Raw genomic sequence first — 24,273 nt, forward strand, 5'->3', positions numbered from 1 at the left:
TTCCTGATCTACTTGCATATCTGGGTCTTTAAATGAGTAGTTTCTAGGTATGATACTGATGATTTTTCATACCTCGCCCAAGCATTTTACAGCATAGCTCTGCCCTGTCTGCCTCTCCCCTGAAAAGCAACAACAGACCGACAAAACTGGAGTCTTGTTTCAATTTTAAAAAGTTCTAGCCTTCGCATTGGCTCTTTTGGCCAGGTGCCCACTCACTTCCTTTTACCTATGCATAGCAGTGAGACTTTTTAACCCTTTACAGGTAGAGCAAGTAGGGAACAGCTACTAAGAGGGATTTCATTGCTGGCTGGCTGGCTGGGTATCCATAAAAGAGAGCTACACCCCCCACTTCCCCCTTCATTTATCACAGATGCCACCAGCAGAAAGTTGATTTTCTTTTTTGGTGGTTTGGGTTCCGCATCAGTGTTGCTCTTTTAAGACTTCTGAAGGCATGCTCCACACCACGTCCCTCTCAGATTTTGGAAGGCACTTCAGATTCTTAAACCTTGGGTCGAGTGCTGTAGCTATCTTTAGAAATCTCACATTGGTACCTTCTTTGCATTTTGTGAAATCTGTAGTGAAAGTGTTCTTAAAATGAAGACATGTGCTGGGTGATCATGCGAGACTGCTATAATATGAAATATATCGCAGAATGCGGGTAAAACATAGTAGGGGACATACTGTTCTCCCCCAAGAAGTTCGGTCACAAATTTAATTAACGCATTATTTTTTTTAATGAGTGTCATCAGCATGGAAGCATGTCCTTTGGAATGATGACTGTAGGCTCTGAAGTTTTATATTCTGTTTTTGAGTGCAGTTATGTAAAAAAAAAAAAAAATCTACATTTGTAAATTGCACTTTCAGGACAAAGAGATTGCACTACAGTACTTGTATGAGGTGAAATGAAAAATACCATTTCTTTTTTATCATTTTTACAGTGCAAATACTTGTCTTCAAAAATAATATACACTTTGATTTCAATTGCAACACAGAATACAATATATATGAAAATGTAGAAAAACATCCAAAATATTTAATAAATGTCAACTGGTATTCTATTGTTTAACAGTGCGATTAAAACTGTGATTACTCACAATTTTTTTTAGTTAATCGTGTGAGTTAACTGTGATTAATTGACAGCCCTAATAATTAGTGATATGTAGAAGCAAGCCTAAGTATTGTATACGAATATCTGATAGTGCTCTTAGGGGCTAAGACTCTTCCTTGGAAACCGATGGTTTTTGTGTGATTGGTCCACTTTTGGTGTGCGAGATTGGACTCTTTTGGCCACCAATGTCTGGTGGCGGTGTGCCTGCATGCTACATTTTCTTGCACTCCTCCTCATTTGCCTGAAGGTGTAAAGAGTGGAGTGGTCCAACAGTCCTTCCATTCCATCTTACCACCTGTGGCAACGAGACAGAATCCTTACACTGTCTGCTTGCTTCCCTGTGCACTAGTGTAAGTAGGTACTAGTATTTGCTAATTAGTAACTAGTGTTAGTCTTTTTATCAGTTGTCATAAGCACCAACCTTTTAGTCAGACATTCAGTTTATAGGGAGGACCACAGTATACAGGGTCTCTGACAATATGACAAAAGCAAAATCCCTGAAGTTCAAAACCTGTCCTCTTTGTGTGAAGCTTCAATAGGTGCATGTGTGCTGCAAAAAACAAATCAAAATCTCCCTCTCCCCCGCACAGCAGCAAGTCTCAGTGCCTCTGTCAACTGACTCAGGCTTGTGCTACATGGTTAAAAGTAGCAGTGTAGATGTTCCCACAGGCTCTCAGACCTTTTCTTCTTGCTGGGTTTCAGAGCCTGAGCTCCAGCCTAAGTGGGAACGTCTACACTGCTATTTTTAGCCCTGAAGTGTCAGTTAGACTCAGGCTTCGAGACTCGCTGCTGCAGGGTTTTTATTTATTTATTTATTTATTTATTTTGGAGTGTATATGTACCCGGTCCTCTTTTGTATAGGAGAGGGACATACTCCTAAGTGATATTTCAATATATTTCTCCTTCTCTAAATGGACTCCAAAAGCTAGAGGCCCACCTAAAATTGCTCCTCCTGGAGTGCTATGTACAAGCAACTGTGGACGCTAAAAGGAAGGATGTAGCTCGACCTTAGTCCTCCTGTCAGTTCCTCCTCATGAGTGCCACAGTGAGTTGAGATTCCACCTGAGCTCCTGTGTTACATTGACCAAGAGGCCCCAGTTCTCTGCCCCCATTTTGCTGTCTATGACGTCAGAGAAGGGTAGGAAGGCGCACCGCTCCAGATGTGAGCTAAGGTGTAAGGGTATGTTTTTCACTACCGGCTGGATCGGTGGGCAGCTATCGATCCAGCGGGGATCGATTTATCGTGTCTAGTCTAGATGCGATAAATCGATCCCCGAGCGCTCTCCCGTCGACTCCTGTACTCCAGCTCGGCGAGAGGTGCAGGCAGAGTCGATGGGGGAGCGGCAGCAGTCAACTCACCGCGATGAAGACACCACGGTAAGTTGATCTAAGTATGTCAACTTCAGCTATGTTATTCATGTAGCTGAAGTTGCATAACTTAGACTGATTCTCCCCCCCCCCCCCCCCACACACACAGTGTAGACCAGGCCTAAGTGACCCTCACCTGCTGATTCTTATGTCTCAACTTGCTAGGCACCAGTGTCTGATTTGTCTCTGGCTCACCAATCAAAGGGCAGCCTGACACATGTCTCCTGGTGCCAACTGTAACCTTGTTTGATGTGTTTCCAATTAAGAGCTTAAACATAAGGAATAAAACCATACTGAACTCTTTAAGGGTTGAGCCTCCAGGGTGGTCATAGATAATTTAATTTAGTGGAGGACTGTGACTGACAGAATGAGTGATCGAATTAAAGACATTAATTAAAAAAATTACTTAAAACAAACAGGAATTACAATATAACTATACGCTGCATTTATATTCACATTCCAAGAACAAATGGTGCATTCTGGGGTGATCAGTCCCTGGATGAGAAGCACTGGTGTATAGTCTTTTTTTTTAACGGCACCTTGATGGTGGATGAGCATGCTAATCTAAAATTAGCATAATACCCTTTTATAATAAATTATAACAACACCCCTTAGCATTAAGCCTACCTTGTATTATATCTGTTTCTGCTGCCGCATTAAATCTTCCATACCCGAAAACTCAAATATCTTCTTCTTCTTTATTGGCTATTAATATCAAACATCATTCCAATTACTATTTGCATCATTTCAAATTCTGTGGCTACCAAAGTTCCAAAACATCCAAAAATTCCCCTACAACACTTGCTAAACCCAATTAAAACAAAAACATATTTACTTTATGACCCAGTGTTATGCCTTGTCACTTCTATTAATATCACTATTCGCTCATGCTAACAATTTAACTTTAGCTAGTGTGACTCCTGCTCCCTACTCGCATTTCAACACATTTTGAGTTAGCCTAAGCAAATATTACCCTCATTGTCTACACCATGAAACCCGTGGACTGACCTTGCTGTGGCACAGTCACCTTAGTACTTGGGGCATTGGTGCTGTCTCTAGAGCATATATGGACCCCAAATGATTTAGCTGTGGGCCTGATTCAAGATCACCTTCACTGGATAGATTGGTGCTGGTGCTGGCTAGACCACTTGTCACTGAGACCTTAATATTGCAGACAAGCAAAGTATTGATGGCACTGCTCCAGTCCCCTACTTGAAATGAGGGGATGTAAGAGCATCCCTGTAACTACTGAAAAGGCAACCCCACCTTTGTAGGAGGCTTATTTCTTTTCATCCTCCCCAGTGGTGTACATTATGGGCTCATTTCCCACTCTACCTCCTCCTCTCTATGGGGATCACACTGGAATTCCGGGATGGACTCCAGGGACTGCTCTCTCAGTAGGAAAAGATGTGCAACTCAGAGAACAGGCCCCCTGGTATCCTCTTGTCCTCTAGTTCAGGATCCATATACTTATCAACCATTGCCTACAGGCTAGCCTATCCCTGAAAACCATTATCTGATTGTCTCCCTTTCCAGGTCTAGATCGCCCTTCTCTCAAAAGACAGCATAGATCTTTCCAGCCAGGTCAGTTATTGCAGCATCAGATAGGAGAGTGACAGAAGGACGAGAGCTCTTTCTCAACTGTGGCACAGTTGATGTCTTCCTCCCACCAACAAATTTGACAACACCATTGAGAGTCTATCAGAACCTCCTACAAATCTCCTCCTTCCCCCTTTGGCAACCATCTCTTTTTTGGAAGCCTGGAATGGGATCACCTCAGACCAGTGGGTCCTAAATACTGTCAGCAAAAGGTACTGCTTTCAGTTCCAATCCTTTTCTATCTCTCACCCTCCTTCAGGGGCACCCTTTCCCGTGTCACTGTTGAAACAAGAGTTGGACTCCATCTACTGCTTGCAACAGTGCAGAGGCAGGGCATTTTATTCCCATTACTTTCTCATTCCAAAGAAGAAAGTAGTGTGGCATCCCATATCTGGACTTGCAGCATCTCAACAGGTTCATCTGGCATTTCAGGTTCAGGATGGTGATTCTGGCCTCCATAATTCTCTTGTTAGATTCTCAAGACTGGCTCACATCTCTCAACTTTCAAGATGCCCGTTTTCACATGTTAATGCATCTGGCCCTCATGAAATTCCTCCAGTTCCTATTAGGAACATGTCATGATTGGTACACTCTCACCACTGTCCTGCCCTTTGCTCTTTCCACAGGACTGAGGGCATTCAGAATGCTTGGCAGTCCTGGCATCTCATCTAAGCAAACAGGTAATCCAGTTCTAACCATAGCTCGATGACTGACTGATCTGAAGAAGATCAACCCAACACCAACTTGATTTAGGTTATCATACTGGGCCTCAAAGTCAGCAGAGAAAAAGCTACACTTTCACCTACTCAAAGCAGTTTGTAGGAGCTGTGTTAAGTTCCAAGTCAGCTAAAGCTTACCTTACACAAGTTTATAAACGAAGGTGGACCTCATCAACTAACTTCAAGCACCCAAAAACATCAGTGAGAGCATGCCTCAGACTTCTGGGACACATGGTCTCATGGACCTATGTGATGCATCTTGCCTAGGGTTGCCAGGTGTCCGGTTTTTGACCGGAACACCCGGTTGAAAAGGGACCCTGGCAGCTCCGGTCAGCACCCCAGCCAATGGAAGCTGGAGGGATGGTGCCTGTGGGCAAGAGCAGCACGTGGAGCCTCCTGCCTCCCTTCCCCTCCCCAGGAGCTGGACCTGCTGCTGGTCGCTTCCAGGGCATAGCACAGTGCCAGGACAGGCAAGGAGCCTGCCTTAGCCCTGCTGCACCACTGACCGGGAGCTGCCTGAGGTAAACCCGTGCCCCAACCCCCTGCCCCAGCCCTGAGCCCTCCTAAAGCCAGAGCCCTCTCCTGCACCTCAATCCGCAGCCCCCTCCCACACTCCGAATCCCTCGGCCTCACCCCCCAGCCTAGATCCCCCTCCTGCACCCCAATCCCCTGCCCCAACACGCAGCCTGGAGCCCCTTCCTATACCCCAAACCCCTCTCTCCAGCCCCAGCCCAGAGCCCACACTCCCAGCTGGAGCCCTCACCCCCTCCTGCACCCCAACCTCCTGCCCCAGCCCAGAGCCCCCTCCCACACCCTGAACCCCTCATTTCTGGCCCCACCCTGGAACCCACATCCCCAGCCAGAGCCCTCATCCCCTCCCACACCCCAACCCCCTGCCCCAGCCCAGTGAAAGTTAGTGACGGTGGGGGAGAGTGAGCCAATGAGGGAATCCTAGAATATCAGGGTTGGAAGGGACCTCAGGAGGTCATCTAGTCCAACCCCCTGCTCAAAGCAGGACCAATTCCCAACTAAATCATCCCAGCCAGGGCTTTGTCAAGCCGGGCCTTAAAAATCTCCAAGGAAGGAGATTCCACCACCTCCCTAGGTAAAGCATTCCAGTACTTCACCACCCTCCTAGTGAAATAGTGTTTCCTAATATCCAACCTAGACCTCCCCCACTGCAACTTGAGACCATTGCTCCTTGTTCTGTCATCTGCCACCACTGAGAACAGCTGAGCTCCATCCTCTTTGGAACCCCCCCTCAGGTAGTTGAAAGCAGCTATAAAATCCCCCCTCATTCTTCTCTTTGGAGACTAAACAATCCCAGTTCCCTCAGCCTCTCCTCATAAGTCATGTGCTCCAGACCCCTAATCATTTTTGTTGCCCTCCGCTGGACTCTTTCCAATTTTTCCACATCCTTCTTGTAGTGTGGGGCCCAAAACTGGACACAGTACTCCAGATCAGGCCTCACCAATGTCGCATAAAGGGGAACGATCACGTCCCTCAATCTGCTGGCAATGCCCCTACTTATACAGCCCAAAATGCCATTAGCCTTCTTGGCAACAAGAGCACACTGTTGACTCATATCCAGCTTCTCGTCCACTGTGACCCCTAGGTCCTTTTCTGCAGAACTGCTACCTAGCCATTCGGTCCCTAGTCTGTAGCAGTGCATAGGATTCTTCCATCCTAAGTGCAGGACTCTGCACTTGTCCTTGTTGAACCTCATCAGGTTTCTTTTGGCCCAATCCTCTAATTTGTCTAGGTCCCTCTGTATCTGATCCCTACCCTCCAGCGTATCTACCACGCCTCCCAGTTTAGTGTCATCTGCAAACTTGCTGAGATTGCAGTCCACACCATCCTACAGATCATTAATAAAGCTATTAAACAAAACCGGCCCCAGGACCGACCCTTGGGGCACTCCGCTTGAAACCGGCTGCCAACTAGACATGGAGCCATTGATCACTACCCGTTGAGCCCGACGATCTAGCCAGCTTTCTATCCACCTTACAGTCCATTCATCCAGCCCATACTTCTTTAACTTGGCGGCAAGAATACTGTGGGAGACCGTATCAAAAGCTTTGCTAAAGTCAAGGAATAACACATCCACTGCTTTCCCCTCATCCACAGAGCCAGTTATCGCCTCATAGAAGGCAATTAGGTTAGTCAGGCATGACTTGCCCTTGGTGAATCCATGCTGACTGTTCCTGATCACTTTCCTCTTCTCTAAGTGTTTCATAATTGATTCCTTGAGGACCTGCTCCATGATTTTTCCAGGGACTCAGGTGAGGCTGACTGGCCTGTAGTTCCCCGGATCCTCCTCCTTCCCTTTTTTAAAGATGGGCACTACATTATCTTTTTTCCAGTCATCCGGGACCTCCCCCGATTGCCATGAGTTTTCAAAGATGATGGCCAATGGCTCCGCAATCACATCCGCCAACTCCTTTAGCACCCTCGGATGCAGCGCATCCGGCCCCATGGATTTGTGCTCATCCAGTTTTTCTAAATAGTCCTGAACCACTTCTTTCTCCACGGCGGGCTGGTCACCTCCTCCCCATACTGTGCTGCCCAGTCCAGCAGTCTGGGAGCTGACCTTGTTTGTGAAGACAGAGGCAAAAAAAGCATTGAGTACATTAGCTTTTTCCACATCCTCTGTCACTAGGTTGCCTTCCTCATTCAGTAAGGGGCCCACACTTTCCTTGACTTTCTTCTTGTTGCTAACATACCTGAAGAAACCCTTCTTGTTACTCTTAACATCTCTTGCTAGCTGCAACTCCAAGTGCGAATTGGCCTTCCTGATTTCACTCTTGCATGCCTGAGCGATATTTTTATACTCCTCCCTGGTCATTTGTCCAATCTTCCACTTCTTGTAAGCTTCTTTTTTGCGTTTAAGATCAGCAAGGATTTCACTGTTAAGCCAAGCTGGTCGCCTGCCATATTTACTATTCTTTCTACACGTCGGGATGGTTTGTTCCTGCAACCACAATAAGGATTCTTTAAAATACAGCCAGCTCTCCTGGACCCCTTTGCCCTTCATGTTATTCTCCCAGGGGATCCTGCCCATCTGTTCCCTGAGGGAGTCAAAGTCTGCTTTTCTGAAGTCCAGGGTCCGTATTCTGCTGCTCTCCTTTCTTCTTTGTGTCAGGATCCTGAACTTGACCATCTCATGGTCACTGCCTCCCAGGTTCCCATCCACTTTTGCTTCCCCTACTAATTCTTCCCTGTTTGTGAGCAGCAGGTCAAGAAAAGCTCTGCCCCTAGTTGGTTCCTCCAGCACTTGCACCAGGAAATTGTCCCCTACACTTTCCAAAAACTTCCTGGATTTTCTGTGCACCGCTGTATTGCTCTCCCAGCAGATATCAGGGTGATTAAAGTCTCCCATGAGAACCAGGGCCTGCGATCTAGCAACTTCTGTTAGTTGCTGGAAGAACGCCTCGTCCACCTCATCCCCCTGGTCTGGTGGTCTATAGCAGACTCCGATCACGACATCACCCTTGTTGCTCACACTTCTCAACTTTATCCAGAGACTCGCAGGTTTTTCTGCAGTTTCATAGCGGAGCTCTGAGCAGTCATACTCCTCTCTTACATACAATGCAACTCCCCCACCTTTTCTGCCCTGCCTGTCCTTCCTGAACAGTTTATATCCATCCATGACAGTACTCCAGTCATGTGAGTTATCCCACCAAGTCTCTGTTATTCCAATGACATCATAGTTCCCTGACTGTGCCAGGACTTCCAGTTCTCCCCGGTTGTTTCCCAGGCTTCTTGCATTTGTGTATAGGCACTTAAGATAACTCATCGATCATCCCTCTTTCTCAGTATGAGACAGGAGTCCTCCCCTCTTGTGCTCTCCTGCTCTTGCTTCCTCCCAGGATCCCATTTCCCCACTTACCTCAGGGCTTTGGTCTCCTTCCCCCGGTGAACCTAGTTTAAAGCCCTCCTTACTAGGTTAGCCAGCCTGCTTGCGAAGATGCTCTTCCCTCTCTTCGTTAGGTGGAGCCCATCTCTGCCTAGCACTCCTCCTTCTTGGAACACCATCCCATGGTCGAAGAATCCAAAGCCTTCTCTCCGACACCACCTGCGTAGCCATTCGTTGACTTCCACGATTCAACGGTCTCTACCCAGGCCTTTTCCTTGCACAGGGAGGATGGATGAGAACACCACTTGAGCCTCAAACTCCTTTATCCTTCTTCCCAGAGCCACGTAGTCTGCAGTGATCCACTCAAGATCATTCCTGGCAGTATCATTGGTTCCCACGTGGAGAAGCAGGAAGGGGTAGCGATCCAAGGGCTTGATGAGTCTCGGCAGTCTCTCCGTCACATGTATTCTAGCTCCTGGCAAGCAGCAGACCTCTCGGTTTTCCCGGTCAGGGCGGCAGATAGATGACTCAGTCCCCCTGAGGAGGGAGTCCCCGACCACCACCACCCTCCTCCTCCTCTGAGGAGGGGGAATGTAGTGAGCGGGGAAGAGGTGGGGCCTTGGGGAAGGGGCAGGGTAGGGTGCTCGGTTTTGTGTGATTAGAAAGTTGGCAACCCTAATCTTGCCAGACTTCTACACTCTTTACAAGAGCAGTTGACGTCAGTGTATCTACCCAACAGACACCACGTGGACATGATATTCTCAGTCCCATAAAAAGTTCTCTCCTCATTCTGAAGGTCTTCCCACCAATGTATATTCAACAGAATACACTTTTCTTCACCTTTACTTAGAGAGAGACTGGTGACTGATACCTTCACTCAGGGATGGGTAGTCATCTAGATCACCTTAAAACTCAAGCCTTATGGTCCCCTCAAGAAGCTTGTCTGCATGTAAACATCCTGGAACTCGAAGTCATCTGCCTGGCATGCATGGCGTTTCTACCTTTACTCCAGGGATTCACAGTTCAGATGCTGACAGACAACATCCTGCCTATGGATTATGTCAGTAGACATGGAGGATTCAGGTCCTCTCCACTCTGTTAGGAAGCCGTTTGGCTCTTGATTTTGTATGTTGATCACTATCGTGCCTGGTCCCCACATCTTCCAAGGATTGAGAACTTGCTAGCAGATTACTTCAGTAGACAGTTCTCGGACAAGCATAGGTGGTCAGTCAAGGACATAATGTTTCAGAGCATCTTCTGCAAATGAGGATACCCATAATTAGATCGTTTGCTCTCTGTCAGATGGCTTTCTTGTCCCCTGGACACTGGTACCCATGTATACCTTCTACCAACCATCTCCATGATACAGAGGGTCTAGAGGAAGCTGAGGCAAGATGCTGGATTGATGATCACGATGGCCTCAGCATGGGCCAAACAGTTGCCTATGAACTAATTAATTCATCTCCCAGTTTTCTTCCCCAAGCATTACTTAACCCCAGGGGATTGCCATTTTACCTTAACAGGTCAGAATCATTCATAAACACACCTAAACTGCTGGTAGCCTTTGCTGATAGGATATTGCCTGATCTTAATCCTCACAGAGATTATAAAAATGGGTCTCCAGGTGTATAAGAACATATTGGGAGCAAACCAAGTTACAGCCACCTAGAGCTCAGGCTTTAGAGCCTCTGCTGCCTGTTAGAAGAATGTCCAATACACTGTACTTTGGTAGAAGCGTCCTGATTAGATGCACATTTTTGGTAGGTCTGTCACTGTTTAAATAGAATAGCTACTATCTACCTCCTAGCACACAAATAACTGCTTGTTAGTAAACAAGAATGAAATCCACACGGACAGTCAGTTTTCAAGATATGTTGTCCGCATGGACTCCATGACCCACTCTCCTTCTCTGCTACTATGCAGTCCTACTCCTTTGGGATTCTGCACTGGTGAGGGAACAGAAGGGTGCTTGGACCTGCTATGCCCTTGATATCCTTGGAATGGAGGATGGGGGGCAGGGTGAGACCATCTAGGGCACAGGAATGGACTGTTGGCCAAAAGATTCCAGTTTCATGTTCGTGGAGCATATATGCACCAAGAGTGGAATTAATGTGGATAAGACATCTGAAAGAACCAGTTACTGTAAGGTAAGTAACTGTTCTTTCATAATAGAGAGTACTAATTGCCCTTAACTACAGTGGTGATGGGGGTGGTTGTTATGGTATAATTGGGAAGTTTCTTCTGAATAGTAGCATTAAAAATATTAAAATAAAAAAATCCACCAGGTGGCAGTCTTACCAAAAGAATTCAAATACACTTTCAAGTCTCATATACAGTGAAAAAGTTGAGGAAAGTACTATATTCTAATCAGTGATTAGTAGGAGAAAGTACCTTGAAATGATCAAGAGATTCTCACCACAAAATAATAATAATAATAAAAAAAAACTCGAAAAAGACATGTATTTTTCACTGTCTTCCAGATTTGTCATAAAATGAAAATTAAACTCTTTAGACAGTTAAAATATAATAAAAAATATTACCTTTAAATGCGATTGTGTGATTTTCTGTATCCTGAAACTCCATTCCTACTCTTTGGGAGATTTAAAAAAAAAACAACAACTAAAAATAGGATTGAAAACAGGATATAGAATAATTTCACCTGTAAATCCACTCTTGCTGTCATCATACAACTTCATTTCTGTACCCAGTAATGATCTATAAGTGGTATGTCAAATATAGCCTTCAAATAGATGAATGGAGATTATACAACCCTTTCTTTGCTGTGGGAGTGGGGGCATTATGATAGTCTGTTATTACATAATCACTAATTTTTCCAAACGACCCCTGCCTTATTTATTATGCAGACTGGGTGGAGGAGGGATACAAGAGGGTAGAATTAAGGTTTTATGGGCAACTGTAAGTCTGGCATTCCCTACCTTTTGAGTGTTTGAATTTGCAACCCTAAAGAACTTAGTTTTTGAATTAAATATACATATATGTGTGTAAAAATACCAAATCATGAAATAGTAAAGCTAATTTTAGTATTTAAACAAGATTTTGTTTATAACCACATAACTCAAAAATGGTTAAACAGATTTTGCTCAGACTTCACAAAAATACTCTTTTTGATTTGAAGCAAGCTATGGAGAATTTCAGCTCTAGAGTTGGAGTCTGGAGTACAACACACAGGTTTTGTTCGACAGGAATTGTGCTCCTTGTGTTGTGTATGAGGCCTTGCAGATACATAGCTGACCCTAGCTGGAGAGTTCTTCACTTTACTGAATTTCAGCGGTATGTTTTGGAAAGGAAGTAATTAGTGCTCATCTTGTCTTTCTGAGATGGAAACTCAGCTTTTTGCAAAGATCAGAATTTAAACTCCCTGGTGAGGGTACATGCGGATAATATATTGTGGAAATTCATACTGCAAATTCTCCTATAGCAGACTATCCTGATCAGCAAAGAGCCAAGTCTCTTTACACCAAGATGATCGTGTGTATTTTTGTCTTCCTGTATTCCAATTTAATGAAGCTCAGTTTGGGTTCTGTAAGCCTGCATGTGTTAATAGTTTCCTCTTGGGGGTAGTGGATGAAAGTGATTTTGGGTTAATTAATGACTGGCTCATGTGTGATCCTCAGAGTCCTTGCAGCTCCTAGCAACCAGTGACAATTTAAGAATAGTTGTTGCATTAGTGCCTAATTATTTAGTTTTTACAAAAATGAAATTGCCTCTAGCTGATTTCTTTTTTATTGAAACAGTGAAAATGCATATTCTGTACTTCAAAAACATTAATTTAAGCTCTGCCTATAAAGGTTCACACATCTTTTTAATGTCATTCAGATGGTTTCCCAAGTTTTGATAGAGAGGCTATAGAATTAATTTCTAATTTCTTTGTAGCTGGAGGCTATGGGGCATCAAAGCATTTGTTTAATTTTTTTGTAGTTTCATGCAAACTTCAAGATTTGTAAAACATTTGATCTTGGGTAATCTTAAATGATGATTTGATAAGAGTATCTTGTTAACTACTTTCAGTAAGTGCCGTAAGAAACCTATGTTATAAAAAGATTCACTTGCTTTAGAGTAATTGACAATTCAGAAGCGCAGTACCTGGAATGCTTATGAATCAATGTTCTAACTGACAGATTACAAGCTGGGGTACTGATGGGAATCTGTTATGGACCACCAGATCAGGCTAGAGAACAGGATAAAGAGCTCCTTTAAGCATCTATTTATAATATGTAGAAAGAAAAATTGCACTATTGTGGGAGATTTCAATCTGTGGACATATGCTGGAGGTCTCATGCTGCCACTAGTAAAAATTCCTTGGAGTTCCTAAAAAATTATAGATTTTCTAACACCAAGTATTACCCCTTACTTGAAGTAATTCTAATAGACTTCCTAAGTATTGTGTCTTGTGATTACCAGTTTGATTGACAAAGGTATTGCGTTGATATAATATACTTAGACTTCTGTAAGTCGTGTGACTTACTACTGCATAAGCTGATTAAAAATAACTGTACAAAATCAGTGCAGTACACATTAAATAGATTTAAAAACTGGCTAACTGATCTCAAAATAATTGTAAATGGGGACTTATAATACAAAAGGGGAGTTTCTGGTGGGGTCTCAGAGGGATCTGTTCTTGGCCCCGTGGTAGTTATTATCTTCATTAATGGTCTAGAAGAAAATATATTATTGCTGGTAAAAATTGCAGACGAGACACATTGGCATATAATAAAGATAGGTTAGTTCTGTAGAGCAATCTGCAGGGGTGGGGAGGGATAGCTCGGTGGTTTGAGCATTGGCCTGCTAAACCCAGAGTTGTGAGTTCAGTCCTTGAGGGGGCCACTTAGGGATCTGGGGCAAAATCAATACTTGGTCCTGCTAGTGAAGGCAGGGGGCTGGACTTGATGACCTTTCAGGGTCCCTTCCAGTTCATTCATATATATGTGTGTGTGTGTGTATATATATATATATATATATATATACACACACACCTCTACCCCGATATAACACAACCCGATATATATGAATTTGGATATAATGCAGTCAAGCAGTGCTCTGGGGTGGGGTGGGGCTGCGCACTCTGGTGGATCAAAGCAAGTTCGATATAACATGGTTTCACCTATAATGTGGTAAGATTTTTTGGCTCCCGAGGACAGCGTTATATCGAGGTAGAGGTGTATATGTTATATTATTTTGTTATATTAAACTGGGCTCACATGAACAACATGCATTTTAATACAGCTAAATACAAGGTTGTGCATCTAGGTATCTAGAATATGGGTCACATTTTTAGGACAGGGGATTATATTTTTGGAAAGCAGTGATTCAGAAAGGGGCCTGACTATCATGGTGGATAACCAACTGAAAATGAGTTTGCAGTGCAATTCTCTGGCTAGAAGAGCAAATGTGATCCTTGGGTTTAGACATGGGGAAGTGTTAATACCCCTGTATATGGCCTCAATGAGAACTTTACTGGAATGCTATGTCCAGTTTTGGTGTCTACACTGTACAAAAGATGTTGATAGACTTGGAGAAATTTAAATTCTAGAATTTGGATGGTAAGAAGGAATTGGATGCTACAAGATCTTGTTAATGTGATATAGTTTGTCATATTTGGGGCCACTGGCTTCAGTCTTGCTCTGGAGGAGAGTGCCTGGTTATTGTTTGGTGAAATGAGTTGTTGATTTTCTCTGTGTTGGTATTCACATCAAATATTTTAACACTCTTAGCAGAGAGGCTAACCAGAGAATTTGTATAGAGATTGAAATACTCTTTCATTTCTAGAGGCAGTGGGCTTGACTTGACCTCAGTTACAAATGTAGAGTAATTCCACTCACTTCTGCAGAGAGAGTCTGATTCACACCAGTGTAATTGAGGTTAGAATCTTGACCAGTATCATTAGATCATAGTTGCAGAACATCATCTGGGTGCTCATGATTGAAGGACTCAACCTTAACCTTAATTCTGATCTCCTGCATATTATGTTAAAGCCACTGGGCTTACCCATGGATAAGGCTTGTTGTATAAATGGAAATCTGTATTAATTTGAAGATGATCCTAGTTTATTTTCAGGGTGGTCCTGGTGCTACTACTTGTTGCATGCAGGCAGAGTGGCGCACTTCCGTGTAACCCCATTGTCTTCAGTGGAGCTTTGTGCAGATATAGTTGATGTCCCACATGCAACAAGTTGTGGGGTTGGGGCCTAAAGAGGCAACCGGCAGTTCTGAATTGTGTGCCTGTCTTTCAGTTTCACTGGTCTCTTCCCTGGTAACCCTATTGCTTTTATGTACTCTCTTGCCTTTTGAAGTCTGTGTTTCTGCTATTGATCTTTTTTATGCTCTATAATAATAAAATGTGAAGAGAGAAAAATATAATTTTGTATATAAATTACTACCATGTCTTATTTCTATAATGAAGCAGAAAAAGAATATCACATGCATAAAATGAACAGGAACAAACCTGGCTAATAGGGTAGTAATCACTTATGTGGAAAAATCTGTGTTTGTAACAGTTTTTAATATAATGATATTCACTCTGCTAATGTAATTGCATTGTTTATTACATCTCTACTCATAACACACCATGCTCACCACAATATTAATTAGTTAGCTGTCAGTCATTTGAAAGCTATGAAACTGCTCTTGTGGTATCCTATGAATACTAAATGTCTAAACTGTCTATTCCTTATAATCCCTATTTGTTGTAAAACCTAAATATTCATTGTGAAACAGTCAAACTTTTCTTCCATTAGAGAAAATTAGACTATTGTGCAAAAGAAAACTGTCAAAAAAAGACTAAAATATTGTCTGTGCTTTTTATAATTCAGCCTGTTACTAATAATGCTGCTCAGATACTTTCTTGATTGTGAGATCTAGTTTCTTAAAAAATATTCTGTGTAGTATTGCATAACATTTGTCCATTATAAATATGCATACAGCTAACCACTCTATTTGTGATGGAGCAAATTCCAAGGGGAAGGTCTACAGGTGACTTACTAAGGATTTTTAAAAAACTGGCTTTGTGCCTTTGTTTCCTTATCCTGTATAAAGGAAGCCTGAAAAGTTTGTTTAAAAAAGTGTTCTACTTTAAAAAATGAGGCATATTAAGTCTGTTTTGTCCAGCTTTTGCTGGAGACTTCTTTGGGATCTTAGAGGAGGAGGTGTTTGTTTTGTTTTGTTTTAAATCTTTTGTAGAAAGATAGCCTTGTGGCTCAAGCACCAGACTGGATTTCAGTGTAGACTCCTTTCTGATCTTGGGCAAGTTACTTAATCTCTCATGGTACAGTAACTCCTCACTTAACGATGTAGTTATGTTCCTGAAAAATGCAACTTTAAGTGAAACGATGTTAAATGTATCCAATTTTCCCATAAGATTTAATGTAAATGCGGGGGGTTAGGTTCCAAGGATATTTTTTTGGGCAGACAAAAAGCATTATATACTGTACAGTACTGTACTGTGGTTGGGAGGAGCCCCTGGCTTACCCTACACAGGCACAGCCTGCTGCAGGCAAGGATGCTAGGAAGCACCTTGCTCAGCAGCAGCGTCTGCTTCCTCCCACAAGAACAGGTGCCGACTTTGCCGGGGGATGCTCCAGGCCTACCTCTTCCTGTCCCTGCTCCACTCCAGACCTGCCTCTTCCCACCCCCCACTCAACCTCCTCCCTGGAGCATGCTGCGTCCCCACTCCTCCCCCTCTCTCCCAGCGCTTCCCTGCCGCCAAACAGCTGTTTGGCGGCACTTAGGACTTTCTGGGAGGGAGGGGGAGGAGCGGAGACATGGTGCTTCCCCGCTCTTTCCCTCCCTCCCTCCCGGAAAGTCCTAAGCGCCACCAAACAACTGTTTGGTGGCAGGGGAAGTGCTGGGAGGGAGGGGGAGGAGGAGGAGAAGAGGAACTTGTGCAATGCTCCCTTGTAAAGTCGCTGCTCTTCCACAGAATCCTACAAGCAGTGCACAGAGCAGGCAGCCAAACGACATTATAAGGGAAATTGCACAACTTTAAACGAGCATGTTCCCTAATGGAGCAGTGACGTAACTTTGAAACAATGTTAAGCGGGAGGATGTTAAGTGAGGAGTTACTGTATGTCTACACTGCACACTAAGCCAGAATCTGTGTCACCCAGGCTTGTGAACTTGGTGTTTACAAGCCTGCAGTTGAGAATCCACGTTGCATTGTTAACTTGAGTTTACAGTTCCAGGACCTGGGTCTCACAGCTGTGCTAACACGTCCATACTGCATTACGCAGACCTTCTGACTTGGGTCTGCTGCTTGACCTGCATCCACACTGCAAAGTGACAGGGCTTGGACCTGAGTTAAAGTGGGACTCAACTTTGACCCATCTCCATAGCAGGGTCTTGGGACCTGGGTCCTGAGTGCTTGCTAACCTGAGTCGGATTGATTTGTGTGTGGACAGAAGTGGAGGTTGGGTTGAAACCTGAGTTAGAGACTGGGCTTAGTGTGCAGTGTAGACATACCCCCAGTACCTCAGTTTCCCAACTGTAAAATGGGGATGGTAAATACTTCCTTTGTTTGTCTTCTCTGTTTAGATTTCAGGGTCGCTAGGACAAGGTGCTGTCTTTCATTGTGTATATAAACAATTAACACAATGGAGTCCTGATTTCAGTTGGAACCTCTGCAGGCTAGTATAAATAATGTGTTTTGTAAGCTCCTGTACCTTAATTGAAGGGGCTGGAGTACTGAACATTGAAGAAGAATATACTTTCTTCCAAATGGTCAGCGGGGTGGGTGTGCATGTATGTGTGTACTGTATAGAGCAGGAGTGGGTAAACTGCGGCCCGCGGGCTGGTTTCGGCCCGTCAGGGCTTTGGATCTGGCCCGCAGGATTGCCATCCCCGTGGTGCCGCGGGCCCCGCGCTGCTCTTGGAAGCGGCCGGCACTGCAGCCCCTGGGGTAGGGCAGGGCGGAGGTAGAGGGCTCTGTGCGCTGCCCTCGCCCGCAGGCACTGCCCCCCGCAGCTCCCATTGACTGGGAAGGGGGAACAGTGGCCACTGGGAGCTTCGGCGGAGGTACCCACAGGCGAGGGCAGCGCGCGGAGCCCTCTGCCCCTCTTCCCCCAGGGGCTGCAGGGACATGGTGCCAGCCGTTTCCAGGAGCGGTGCGTCGCCAGCACGGGGCCAGGGCAGGCAGGGAGCCTGCCCTGGCCCCGGTGCACGCCGTTGTAACCCCTGGAGCTGCTCCAGGTAAGTGGCACCGGGCCGGAGCCCGCACCCCAAACACCTCCTGCACCCCACACCCCAACCCCCTGCCACACTCCTCCTGCACTCCAACCCCCTGCCCTGAGCCCCCTCGTACACCCCGCACCCCTCCTGCGCCCCAACCCCCTGCCCTGAGCCCCTTCCTGCACACCGCGCCACCTCCCACACCCTGCACTCCCTCCCGCACCCCAACCCCCTGGCCCAGCCCTACATTCATAGCCCTGCATGCAATTTTCCCACCCAGATGTGGCCCTCGGGCCAAAAAGTTTGCCCACCCCTGTTTTAGAGCTTTATATATTTTATAATTTAATCCTTTCCCATATCAATTGCTCAAATTTGAACAAAATCCTTCAGCTCATTTGATGTATCCATAAAGAAGTACAGAAAAAGAAAGCAACCTCAGTGTTTTTTCTCCTTTATAATTCAAATGTAGGGTTAGCAACGAACATGACACTAAAATAGGGAATGAACAGAAAAGCCTTTTCATTTTTAAGGAATACTGATACTGTGTTGTAAATGATAGAAAGGAACATTAGAAATAGTATTTAGTCCTTCTGTATAGAAGTAGGTTAAATTTTATATATATATATATATATATATATTCCTTGATGTGGTGAAATATTGAATACCGTGTTCAGTCTCAAATACTTCCTGTGTATCTGAACTGTTTTAACATTTAAACTGTATACTTTAAGCTTTGTACTTATTCAAGAAAGGTTGGCTGTTCATAACAGAAATTAATACTTGATTTTGCCTTTATCTTTTCAGTAGACCATTTCTTGGCCATGTCTAGTATATGTGGTGACGTTTTCTGAATGTGTGAGATAACATAGCACCAGCAGTAATTTACTGTAAAAATGATTCTACTTAAAGGGAAAATAGTGGGTAATCTGTTTTGTGTGCACACTCAAGAAGATATTGCTGTACTTTTCAGTGACTTTCTAATGTCTTTAATTTTTAAAAACCTTTTGCAGATGCTTTGGGATGCTGTTAAGCCCAGGTCGAAATGTGAAGAACAGTGACATGCATTTACTTGATATGGTAATAATCATCTTGTCTAACAAATTAGGGGTTATGGGGTGCAGTTTTCTGCTTCTTTTTTTAAAAAGGACACTGTCAGGGTGCCCATTGTAATTCAGTCTTTTAAAATCCCAGCTTTGAAACTTGAAGCTGAAATTTGGTCCTTTACCAAAATGTTTCTTCCATTATATGCATATATTGGTTTATTATTGTAGAGCTGTTCATGAATTTTGTTTTATTAAATAAAAACATATGAAACATTGTTATCCTGGGGAAGAAAGCATATCTAAAAGAATTAAGTGGACTTCACATACAAAGATAAGAAAAAAAAAATTATTCAAATGCCAACCTTGACAGTGTCCCTTTATGGGGGGGGGGGGGGAATCTATGCTTAAAGAAAATGGTCACTCAAATTAGCAAATAAAGTAGAGCTTTCTACATTTGTCTGACTTGATTACTAAATTTAGCAAAGGTCTGATAATTTGCATCTTCAAGAGTTTTGTTGTCACTTACTTAAAGCATGACATTAATCTATCATATGTGACTGACACTGCTGTTTAAAGAATCCCTCCTCTGTTCCTTCTTATTTTCAAATTATTTGGTCTTAGAGTATATCCAGTGCATATGCCTCAAATTTCTAGAAACCTATATTAGAAGCAACATATATTGTGTATTCAGATTGTATGTTCAGTAAGTCAAATGTTAATCTCTGACAAGTTCTGTATAGTGTTCCATCTCTTTTATGATGACTCTTCAAGCTGCATTCTTGTAAATGAGAAGCAAACTACCTTCCTCTGAATTAGGTCAGATGTTCAGCAAGGATATCTTGCCACTCCAGAACTCTTAATGTCGTCAGAATATGTACTTGAAGAAACAGTAAGTAAATATATTTTAGGATATACTTGGATGATGATAACCTCACTGACATCAGTTTTGCCAATGGCATAGCACTCTTCGATCCCCGCAGGCCCACCACTGTCCCAGATTTACAGGATCAGGGCTACGACCACAACTTTAGAACAATTTCTTGAAGGAAATCCTCCGATGTGCCTGACCCCAAGGGGTCTCTCTCTTCCTTCAGGGTAGGCCCCAGATGCCTCACTACCTCCTGAGACTGAATCTCTGGGGCTTCACATTGTGAGCTCTGTTCAGTGAGCCAACTGAGATAGATTCCTGGTAGAGACTTGTACACTCTTCAGGAACTAATGCACCTCACCCAGTATTTGTAGTGGCATCAAAACAGTGGCATTTTAGTCAAGTGGACCACAGCATAAGAAGTCCTTAGGTTAGCATAGAAAAATTAAGGTTAAAGCATAGTCCATTCTGGTCAGCCCAGAGCCCCAGCCAAGCTGTAGCAAACTCCATGATCAAACTTGCGCTAGCGCGCGTGTGTTCTCTCTCTCTTTGTTAGTCAGTTCCCAAATGAGAAATCTCCTAGCTACCTCTGGAAACCAATACTTCTATCCCCTCAACACCAGTGTTTGTCTTTTGTTCTTCAGCTGGGGTCTTTGCTCAGCTTTTCTGCTGAGAGGCCGGAAATCCATGAGTCATTGGAGCTTGCATTGTCTCTCCAGCCCTCTTGATCTGGGTTGATTTCAACCAATTCCTTAAGAACTCTTCATTCCACTTATACAGGGAGATAACACACACACCTGTGTCTTAGTCTGCCTGGAGAGCAAATTTAATCCTTTTCCCCTAGTTGGGTAGCAGTGCACCATGGAGGGGAAACTGAGGTACACATGGGACACACAAAAATACTACAGAAAATTCCCACTTTGTCACATCTGCTAATTGCCAAATCAGTGGAAAAGTTTATTGTGGCATTTAAAGCCTGGAAAGCTCAACGGCAAAAGCTGGCCTGAAAATTAACTGAAGCAAAACCAAAATTCTTCCAGCTGGTGACTTTGAATGTGGTGTGGGCACTAGCATCTTAGTGGGTAACCACCTAGTTGATATGGCTGCATTGAGCCATCACCTACCTCAGCTTCATTGTGGATAACATGGGTGGCATCAAAGAAGAACTTGAAGCCTGCACTGCAGAAGTGTCGTCAGTAATGGGGTGCTGCTTAATCAAGAATGTCTTTTGAAAACCAAACACTGTGATAGGTAGAGAGATGGAGCTGAGTATATACAGTGGTCAATATCCTGACCTATGGGACTGAAACATGGCTCCTCATTGTCCAGATGGAAAAGAAATTGGACACCATTCAGATAAAACATCTCTGAATGATTGGAAAACATCTAATGGTTGAAATTCAAGTCAAATGAAGAGATCAGTCTTCTAACTAAACAGGTCCTGCTCTCTCAAATGGTTGCCCAGTGCTTTCTAAGGTAGCATGGTCATTTTGCTTGAATGCCTACCAACTTCCCTGTGAGAGTCATCTTTGACTTTTGACCCAGTAAAAGCAGAATGGAAAAGACCATCCGGAAACCTAAAACACGATGGCTGGATGGTGTCAACAGACACCTGTCCCTTAAAGTCATTCTAACTGTCCCATTTCAGGGCAACTGCACCTGTATTCCCTCTTCGTGGTCCAGCAAGGGCACCCACCCTCAGACTTCTAGCTCCCCAGCCAACCCCTATCTTGAGTGGAGATCTGCTTCTCTCTCTCCCTCCTGACTGGGGTTTTCCCAGGCTGCAGAGTTCCCCCAGCAAGGCAGACTGACTAAACAGGCCCATGTCTGCACTTTGCTTTTCTCATCAGAGGCTATAAACAGCATAATTGCCCATAGTTTAAGTTGCCACGCAGCTTTTTCTAAGCAAGCACATTTTTTCTTATCTTATAAAAGATTATCAAGAAAATATATTTAAAAGAAAAAAGGAACCTACAAACATGCTCATAAGCTTATCAGAGATCACTTTCCCCCATCTCCGCAAGAGCTCTGATCGGTGTCAGTCCTTCCAACCATTCCCTAAAAATTGAGGTCGTGCCTTTGGACAGAAGATCCTGTCTGTTTGCTGGATCAGAAAGAAGGTCTTGACTCAGTTTAAACTTAGGCTATTTATCCAAAAATCTTTTTTGTCCATTGGCCTCTAAAATATCCAGTTTGAACTAGTGTAGGTGAGCCTCCCCAGGGGGTGGTGTGTCTCTGGAGGTGTTACACCTTGATTGAATTTGCCTGATCACCCCACACTGTTCTTATTTCATGAATGGCTATGATTACCCTCCCCCATACAATCACTGGCCCACAATGATACATAAACTTAATATGATAAACTCTCCCAAAGAAATCGTAGGCAATTGCCATGTCTGTCACACTGTCTTGTAATATATCAGATTTGGTTCAGGACAGAACATCCTGGAAGTACATAACTATTTGGTGGCCTCTGTCTAGGCTGTCCAAGCAACAGCATGAGATCTAGTTATATCTTAATTTAATTGATGGCCAAAATGAGCACTAAAAAATATTCACTGAGCTTCTCAGCCAAAATCATTCCTGCCATAAGCAGACCCAGTCCCACTGAAGTAAGTGGAATTGTACCCATTTATAAGAAGGGCTAAATTTTGCCCTTGGATTTTAACTAAACATTGAGGAAAAGGGTACTGGAAACCATATGTAGATTGTCTAAAGTAGTTGCTTAAGACAAAACGTTGCCCATTGAAGGTTGTCCTTTTGTGCAGGTTTCACTGTATTAGGATGTCTCAGCCTGTAGCCATCAGTTGCTTTTAACAGTGGAGGAGTTTGCTTGGTGAGCTGACACTTAATTGTTAGAAGTAACTGGCCTTTTAGTATTATGCGAGGCATATAAGCCAAAATTTTCAAGTATGGGTAATTAAAATCAGGTACCTACATTCATACTTGGACATCTAAATAAGTGACCTGACTTTTTCTAGATGCTTAGAAACCTTCAGCCCCTCATTTGCTTCATTACAACTTAAAATTGTGGCCATTGCTCTTAACTACTAGTTGACCTTTTTCAACTTTTAACTTTTTCTATTGTACACTCTGTAGCAAGTTGTTTATAAGTTAAATACAAGTTAATAGTTTCTGTAGTATTTTAATTTTTTGAGTTTTGATTAGTGTTCAACAATATTGAAATTTCAACATCTTCGAGAAGTGCTTAACTTGAACTGGTAAGGTGTTGCACATCAGTACAATAACCTTGATTTACTTCCAGTCCTTTTATGTCCCTCTGGTTTCCTATGTAAGGTGAGAAAATGGTTGATCAGGACAAGTTGATCCTGGTGTGTTTCATAGCAAGCAATTAATGTTGATGGCATTAAATTGTTTTAGGATGTCCCTCTAGCAGTCAAGGAGCAAGAATCCTAGATCCTGACTAAATACCCCTCTTTTTCCAAAGTGTGAGTTGTCAGCATGAAAGATAATTCCTGAAGACTTCATGGTAAAGTAATTTTTAGGAGCGAGGAAAACATTCCTTTTCTTTTTCATGAGAAAAATAATATTCCTCAAATGAGAATTGACTCAAGTTGAAAATTTCCAGTGATGCTTTGACATCTTCAAAGCATTCTACGTTGTCCCATACCAGCAAGTCAAAAAGACACATCAGTGCAGTGAAAGACACTTCAGAATGTTGGCACATCTCAGGGGGTTAGTTTTGGCTCAGTTGTTGAGGATATATTTTACTCCCTGTGAAGATCAGAGTAATGCACCCTGAAGTGATCTCTACCACCTGTTGTCTTCACTGACATCCAAAACCTTCAGTCACTTTAAAGGATTCTTCTTCCTGGCCTGCTGCAGCATGTTTTTTTCCTTAATGAGATTCCTGCTACAACCATTTGTTTTTTTCAGTTTTTTTAAAAAAAAAAGTCACACTGGTGACAGCAAGGGACTAAATGATACTAGCTTGAGCCAAACACAGAGTATGCAAATAGTGGACACACAGAATCACAGAAATGTTTAGGGCTGGAAGGGACCTCAGGAGGTCATCCAGTCCATTGCCCTGTGCTGAGACACTATTAAATACACCTCTACCCCGATATAACGTGACCCAATATAACACGAATTCGGATATAACGTGGTAAAGCAGTGATCCGGGGGGGGCGGGGTTGCGCACTCCAGTGGATCAAAGCAAGTTTGATATAAGGCGGTAAGATTTTTTTGTCTCCTGAGGACGGCGTTATATCGAGGTCAGGGCCGGCTCCAGGCACCAGCTGAGCAAGCTGGTGCTTGGGGCGGCAGATTGTTCGAGGCAGCATTCTGCCCAATCCTAGGGCGGCACGGCCGCTTTTTTTTTGTTGTTGTTCCGCTCCGGCCGCCCTGTAGGGGGTGGTGGCGCGGAGAACCAGAGCGCCCTGCAGGGCAGTCCTCTTCCTTCCCTCCCCGCCGACTGGAGCGGAGCCCTCGCGGCAGGAGGCGGCGCAGCGGGAGGGGCCGCGTGGCAGCGCCCCTGCTATAGCCCTGGCCGCCCCCTTCTCTCTCTCTCCC

At 43.9% G+C, this 24,273-nt stretch overlaps 1 protein-coding gene across 1 annotated transcript in view; it reads left to right on the top strand.

The window, feature by feature from the left end:
• The window catches only part of LOC112107404 (rab GTPase-activating protein 1-like), a 545,250-nt gene that overhangs the window by 103,076 nt on the left and 417,901 nt on the right, over positions 1 to 24,273 (top strand). Inside the window, 1 exon segment of the mRNA XM_026655425.1 lies at positions 18,840 to 18,906. Coding sequence (XP_026511210.1) covers positions 18,840 to 18,906 — 67 coding nt within the window.

This window comes from Terrapene carolina, unplaced genomic scaffold (genome assembly GCF_002925995.2).
Source record: "Terrapene carolina triunguis isolate 2854851 unplaced genomic scaffold, T_m_triunguis-2.0 Scaffold210, whole genome shotgun sequence".
Lineage (NCBI taxonomy): Eukaryota > Metazoa > Chordata > Testudines > Emydidae > Terrapene > Terrapene triunguis.